At 46.9% G+C, this 7,203-nt stretch overlaps 1 protein-coding gene across 1 annotated transcript; it reads right to left on the bottom strand.

Moving 5' to 3' along the window:
- Positions 1 to 455: 455 nt before the first annotated feature.
- LOC117272128 (uncharacterized) lies at positions 456 to 6,998 on the bottom strand. Its single transcript, XM_078173189.1, has 7 exons — positions 6,617 to 6,998; positions 6,256 to 6,444; positions 6,022 to 6,143; positions 5,782 to 5,947; positions 4,432 to 4,547; positions 623 to 4,340; positions 456 to 530 (listed from the first exon to the last, which is right to left on the bottom strand). The coding sequence occupies exons 1-7, from the start codon at positions 6,891 to 6,893 to the stop codon at positions 475 to 477; spliced, it is 4,644 nt and encodes a 1,547-aa protein (XP_078029315.1). The 5' UTR covers positions 6,894 to 6,998; the 3' UTR covers positions 456 to 474.
- Positions 6,999 to 7,203: the final 205 nt, after the last annotated feature.

The following is a 7,203-nucleotide window of genomic DNA, read 5'->3' on the forward strand; positions in this document are numbered from 1 at the left end:
TTAACCTTAAACTGCAGATACATTTGGTAAAGGCTTTTCTTTTGAACTATGAATGTAAGTAGTATCAGTACAAACTGAACTTGGAAATTAGCTTTTCAGAGACGAGTGCAAAGATTTTAGGATTGTACTTAAACCATGGAAATTCTAGTAAGTGTATTTACATGGATGGGTCAATGTTCAGGAAGGACCAGTTCATGGCAAGGCAAAATAAGCAAGATAAATAAGTTCAACAAGGGCAATGCACCTTTTGATCCTAAAAAAGCAGATATAATGCCAACAAGGACTGAAAGTAAACTTTCAGCTTTAAACAAGCCAGAAAAAGTTCTTTGACTGCTCACCAGCTTTAGATTTTGCCCCCCCCCCCCCCCCCCCCCAAAAAAAAAAATGCAATCCTCAGATGAAACTGAAATTTCCTATGATTACTTGTGGAAAAGAAAAAAAAACTCTTGATAGTCTCAAGTTTGAACTGTTTATTCACATTGAAGGCAACTTCCAATTTCCAGCCTCTCTCTGAATAGGTTGGTTCAGTCCTGCAAGAGACACACATTCGTACCAAAGATTGGGTTAGAAGTTTTTATTAAAAAAAAAAAAAAAAAAAAAAAAAAAAATCACATAAACATACCCTTTGCTTGGTCGTCAGCTGTGGAGCTCCTTCGTTTAAATGACTTTCCAGGAGCAAGAGGTTGAATCCTTTGGCCAGAGCCCAGGGGTGTCATAGACCTCCAGAAGCCTTTGAATTTTGGATTTAAATGTGTTGTGCTGACAGAGGGGTCCTGGGGTAAAGGTGCAAAATGAGGGCCATTCAAAGAGTAAAATGGTACATCCGAGTTATTACCTGACCTTGGCATGTAGTTGACATTAGGGAAGGGACTGGATATTTCCTTCCCTGGCTGTTTGGGGTGTTGAGGTTTTTCATGTGGGGGCTTTGAATTCTCAGGATGTTGGGGTTTACCACTGTGTTGCCTTGCAGGATTTTGTGCCAGGAAGTCTGCATCACCAGCTGGGTATCTGAAATGGAGTGGAGATTCATTTAGCCTGTTGGGCTCCCTACCTGGTGGGCCATGCTGTAGCAGCACATAACTCTTTGGGTCAGAATAGGGGTGCACAGTCTGTTCAGGTTTAGGGGATTTCCTTGAGGCACTCCAAGATGGCTGCAAGGGGTTGGGGGTTGTTGACTTGTCCTGAGTTTTTGATTGATCATCTTGAAGCATGTAGTATGGGATCAGAAAAGGATCAAGTTCACCTTGGACTTTAGGAGGCACTGGCTCTTTAGAGTCACTGGGATTTTGGTTAGATGGTTGTAGTTCCTTCGCTGTCGGTTGATTTTGCTGCTGTTGTAGATACTGACCATTATAAGGCATGAAACTGGTCAGTAGTTGGCCGTTTTGCTGCTTTGGTGGCTGTAGGTTATGTGGCTCATACTGTAGCAATGGATTTACTGGTTCACTTCCTGGAGTCTGTGGTTTAGAGGGCATATTGTAGTGAGCTGGTGGTTGGTGTTGTGGTGAATTTTGCAGCAGATATGGCCAGTTAGGATACAGTGAGTTTGGGACAATATAAGGGTAAATTGGCTGCTCAGGATTGTTAGGCATGCTGAGAATATTGAGTACAGCAGGGTTGCCATCTGGTGGCTGCTTCTCATTTCCATATGGAAGGGACTGAGATGAAGTAGGTGCAGAGGTGGAAGTTGTGGTAGCTTTAGTTGGCATTTGAGAAGGAGGAGCAGAACTCAAGCCATTGCCAAACCCATTATACACCTTTGAAGGGAGGAATGGCAGTAATGGATAGTGTAAATGTGCATTTTCACTGCCAATACCAGCAGGAACAATTTGATGGAGATGTTGATGAAAAGCAATTTGTGGACAGCAATTAGAAAATTCAGGTGGGCAAAACTGAGGGCAGTAGACAGGTGGCATATATGGAGTCTCTGGTTGAGGGTCTTGTGGATAAGCAGGTTTTTGTTCTTGTCCCTTAGGAGTTTCTGTTGCTGGGGGCTTTGGAACAGCAGCTGGCTGATATTCAGGGGCTGGCTGACGGTAGAAGGGGTAGAATGGCTTGTGTACTTGGCCCTGAGGGGCTTCAGGTTCAGGAGCAGCAGTTGGCTTTTCAGGCTCTGGCTGAGGGTAGAATAGCTGCTGTACTTGGCCCTGAGGAGCTTCAGGCTGTGGAGGTTTTGGAGCAGTAGTTGGCTTTTCTGGCTGAGGGTAGAAGGGGAAGGGGTAGGGGTAGGGGTAGAATGGTTGCTGTACTTGGCCCTGAGGGGCTTCAGGCTGTGGAGGTTTTGGAGCAGCAGATGACTTTTCTGGCTCTGGTGCAGCAGTTGGCTTTTCAGGCTCTGGCCAAGGGTAGAATGGCTGCTGTACTTGGCCCTGAGGGGCTTCAGGCTGTGTAGGTTTTGGAGTAGCAGTTGGCTTTTCTGGCTCTGGCTGAGGGTAGAATGGCTGCTGTACTTGGCCCCAAGGAGCTTCAGGCTGTGGAGGTTTTGGAGCAGTAGTTGGCTTTTCTGGCTGAGGGTAGAAGGGGAAGGGGTAGGGGTAGAATGGTTGCTGTACTTGGCCCTGAGGGGCTTCAGGCTGTGGAGGTCTGGGAGCAGCAGTTGGCTTTTCTGGCTCTGGCTGAGGGTAGAATGGCTGCTGTACTTGGCCCCGAGGAGCTTCAGGCTGTGGAGGTTTTGGAGCAGCAGTTGGCTTTTCTGGCTCTGGCTGAGGGTAGAATGGCTGCTGTACTTGGCCCTGAGGGGCTTCAGGCTGTGGAGGTTTTGGAGCAGCAGTTGGCTTTTCAGGCTCTGGCTGAGGGTAGAAGGGGTAGGGGTAGAATGGTTGCTGTACTTGGCCCTGAGGGGCTTCAGGCTGTGGAGGTCTGGGAGCAGCAGTTGGCTTTTCTGGCTCTGGCTGAGGGTAGAAGGGGTAGGGGTAGAATGGTTGCTGTACTTGGCCCTGAGGGGCTTCAGGCTGTGGAGGTCTGGGAGCAGCAGTTGGCTTTTCTGGCTCTGGCTGAGGGTAGAATAGCTGCTGTACTTGGCCCTGAGGGGCTTCAGGCTGTGGAGGTTTTGGAGCAGCAGTTGGCTTTTCAGGCTCTGGCTGAGGGTAGAAGGGGTAGGGGTAGAATGGCTGCTGTACTTGGCCCCGAGGAGCTTCAGGCTGTGGAGGTTTTGGAGCAGCAGTTGGCTTTTCTGGCTCTGGCTGAGGGTAGAATGGCTGCTGTACTTGGCCCTGTGGGGCTTCAGGCTGTGGAGGTTTTGGAGCAGCAGTTGGCTTTTCAGGCTCTGGCTGAGGGTAGAAGGGGTAGGGGTAGAATGGTTGCTGTACTTGGCCCTGAGGGGCTTCAGGCTGTGGAGGTCTGGGAGCAGCAGTTGGCTTTTCTGGCTCTGGCTGAGGGTAGAATGGCTGCTGTACTTGGCCCTGTGGGGCTTCAGGCTGTGGAGGTTTTGGAGCAGTAGTTGGCTTTTCTGGCTGAGGGTAGAAGGGGAAGGGGTAGAATGGTTGCTGTACTTGGCCCTGAGGGGCTTCAGGCTGTGGAGGTTTGGGAGCAGTAGTTGGCTTTTCTGGCTGAGGGTAGAAGGGAAAGGGGTATGGGTAGAATGGCTGCTGTACTTGGCCCCAAGGGGCTTCAGGCTGTGGAGGTTTGGGAGCAGTAGTTGGCTTTTCTGGCTGAGGGTAGAAGGGAAAGGGGTATGGGTAGAATGGCTGCTGTACTTGGCCCCAAGGGGCTTCAGGTTTTGGAGCAGCAGTTGGCTTTTCTGGCTTTGGCTGAGGGTAGAATGGCTGCTTTACTTGGCCCTGAGGGGCTTCAGGCTGTGGAGGTTTTGGAGCAGCAGTTGGCTTTTCAGGAACTGGCCGAGGGTAGAAGGGGTAGGGGTAGAATGGCTGGTGTACTTGGCCCTGTGGGGCTTCGGGCTCAGGAGGTATTGGAGCAATAGTTGGGTTATCTTTGCCCTCTCTCGCAACAGGCACTTCTGGTTGGGCTGGCCAGGGATAAAATGGTGAAGGAATGAATGGTTGGGGCACTTGTCCCTTTGCAGGAGGGACAGTTTGTGGGGATGGCTGTACAGTAGGTGCAGGATTTGTGTTTGGTTTTCCAGGAAAGGGGTAAAAGAAATTGGGGTAGGAATGTAATGGAGGTGGATAGACATCCTTTGGCTCTTGATTTGGTTTCTTGCTTGGTGCTTCTGGAATCTTCGGCACCTGGAGAACAGATTGTGCTGGATTTTTCAGAGAAGGGGTGGAGGGATGCTCCACTTTGCCAGGCTTTTTGGGCTGTTCAGCTTGAGCTGGTGACAGTGATGGACAGGAAATTTGGGTTTCTCCATCTCCAGCCAATTCAAGGGTGTACATTCCATCCTGAAACACAGAAGTTGAAATTATACTTAACATTTACTTAAATAAAACAAAAGAAAAGGGGGGAATCTGTAGATTCAAATTTGTACTATACCTTTTTCTCCAGGCAGGGTGCATAGCGAACAGAGATGACCACACCTTCAGGATGTACAACCACACTGAACCCACATCTGGGTGATGCCTTCATCAGCGGCTCCCAGTTGCCATTCACTGTTGCGCAATACATTACAGCAAGGGACAATTTGCAAAAAAGGTAAACAGACAGTCACAGGGCAGAAATTTCTTTCCCTCAAAATAAATTAAATGCCAATGAGCCGTGTTGCCATAACTTGCTACGCTGCAGATAGCCGTTCTCCAACTTCTGTAGCAGCTACTCTTAACCTGATTAGAGGCCCATCTAATCCATCTATCACTGGACAAACTGAAGCAGCTTCAACACCCTCAGTAATCCAAGTTTAGCCCCATCACTTAAGACTCAGAAAATCAAACTTTAGAAAAACTGAGAAGTTATGGAATCAAGTAGTTTCCTGAAAGACTAAACAGAAAATATGCCAATTGATCCTTTGCTAAGCCCCACCGACAAGTTGTCGGAGTAGTAAGGAGCCCACACTGTAACTAACTACAGTCCCTGAAGAATTAATCATATTTTTGGAAAAATGAAATAGTGATTCCAGAGATAAGCAGACAGAGGGGTCTACAGTCTGTGTTTGAAAAATATATCCAGGATGTCAAAGTGACTCAGCAGCAACTACAGGTTAAAAAGACAAAGACAGAAGCTAAAGCCGAACTATAGGCTACAGATCAGTGTAAAAGTGAGCCACCACATTACTGCTGATTGACACAGAAGATAATGAATATTAAGGGAAACTTTGCTGATATTGAACCAGCTGTGTGGCATCACTGAGTGCAGAATGGTGTTTAGCTTCACCCATGTGCATGAGTACCTGGACAAGAAGGGATCTCTGGGGGAGGTAAGGCAATATTCATACTTTCAGTAGGCTACATCTTCAGTAGCTAGCTAGACCACCCTACTTTTTTCTGGGTTTGATTTTGGAACAGGGAGAAAACATTTTTCCAACCTCTCCAGGTAGCAAGTATGATTAATACATGACATGCCCCAGGCACAACATTTAGCTCCAAATCCACAAACCCATCCTGAATATGCAGGAAATATGAAACGACTGCATTAGCTATTGAGCACAGCCATGTTGGTGTCTGATCCTGGTCAACTTAATGTCACTGCCCAGAAAATTTTATGCTGCATCATTGCCTGGGGTGTGCTTTGTACTGAAGAGTTTCAGAGACTTTACCCACTGTAATCATTCCAACATTGAGTAGAAGGAACACAACCAAACTGGTGTAGCCATCATTTGTTACACCTTTCACAGCAGTTATGCCTTTAAGGTTGACTTATCCTGAAAAGTTAAGAAAAACACAAACTTACATTTTAAGTTAAGGTCAGCAACAGAGACCGTCCATGTTGTTTTCACAACCATGCCCTCAGCGTGGCAGGTGACCATCGGAGGGTTAGGTGAAGACTGCCTCTTCAAAGGGCATGACATCCTCACTGGTAACCCACACCAACGTAATGGAAGAATGTAGCTATCCTCCTAAAACCAGGAAGAAAATGTTACAAGTGTACATGGTTCAGGTTGTGCAGTGCTTTCAGAGAAAGGCATCTCACCTCAAGAGCGACAAAGCAACCATTGTAAGGTGCGACCAAGACCAAATCGCTCCGTGTTGACTTGATAGTGTATCCGCAGCTTGATGGCAACTTGGACAGAGGCAGGGGTGACATGCGACTTCCTGAGCAATTAAAGCAACAGAAAGGAATTTAAAAAAAAGTGCATGAAACTGCTCTGCAAACTCTCGAGTATTGTGTGCAGTATAAAGGCACTTGTGACTCCATGAGACTTACCTCTGTCCACAAAGAACAGAGATCCACAGGTAGAGGCAGCATCTTGAACCTGAAGCTTCATGGAGTCTCCTGTGCATTCAACCTTTGGTTCCATTCTAAGGAGTCGTTCCACTACTGCGCTGTCTGTCTCTGAATTTGGCCTTGAAACGCCACTAACCTGTCCTTTGGGTTGCTTGGGCTCCCCCCAACCTTTCAGAAAATTCAAATAGGTACATCACCATTAAATAGTGATACACACATTCAACTACAAGCCTTAAGGTGAAAAAGGTGTTCAATGAATGCATAGGACTTCAAAATATTAAGTCACATTTAACAGTATGCAATCATGCAGGATTGCAATAAGAATTTCACTTCTACATACCCATGTCTTCTTGGTAATCTGTATCAACATCCAGAACGTTTTCAGTGGCCTTTGTTCCTTTGAGTTCATCAGCTTGCAATGAATTTTGCCCAATTAAGAGTCTTCCATGGCACAGATCACCTCCTTCAGCTTGACTTTTGCTAAGCGTCGAGTTTCCTCTTAATCTATCCAATGCTTTAAGCCTTGTCAGTCTTGTGCAATGGCAAAATGAACTAGCAACCACTAAAATTCCTAAACATAGTAAATTCTTATTGCCCCCGCTTTCTCCACACGCCATTAGAACAAAGAAAACGCCCTGCACACAACACAGGCAGAGAGCCTCAGAAGTGTGATGCAAATGCTGAACTCTCCTCGTCACAGGCACTTTTAGAGACAGAGCAGAAGGTGAGGTCTGGTCCTAATCAAACACCTGAGCACAGCAGGTGTTGTCAATACAGCAATTAAGGGCCAGGTGTTCATTGGTGGACCTCACCTTCCCACACCAAGCACTTACCACAGTTTGACCACAAGTAGTACTAAATGTAGAGGACTACAGTCTTCCCAAGGTTCTCAGGCTTAATTAGGGACTGTTCTTTACTTATCAAGGT

Source organism: Epinephelus lanceolatus, chromosome 12 (genome assembly GCF_041903045.1).
Source record: "Epinephelus lanceolatus isolate andai-2023 chromosome 12, ASM4190304v1, whole genome shotgun sequence".
NCBI classification, from domain to species: Eukaryota; Metazoa; Chordata; class Actinopteri; order Perciformes; family Serranidae; genus Epinephelus; species Epinephelus lanceolatus.

Coding starts and splice junctions, on each gene's coding strand:
- LOC117272128 (XM_078173189.1), bottom strand. CDS start 6,893: ATGGCGTGTGGAGAAAGCGGGGGCAATAAGAATTTACTATGTTTAGGA. Junction 6,144..6,255: donor TCTGTTCTTTGTGGACAGAG/GTAAGTCTCATG, acceptor TTAATTGCTCAG/GAAGTCGCATGTCACCCCTG. Junction 4,341..4,431: donor CACCCTGCCTGGAGAAAAAG/GTATAGTACAAA, acceptor TCTGTGTTTCAG/GATGGAATGTACACCCTTGA.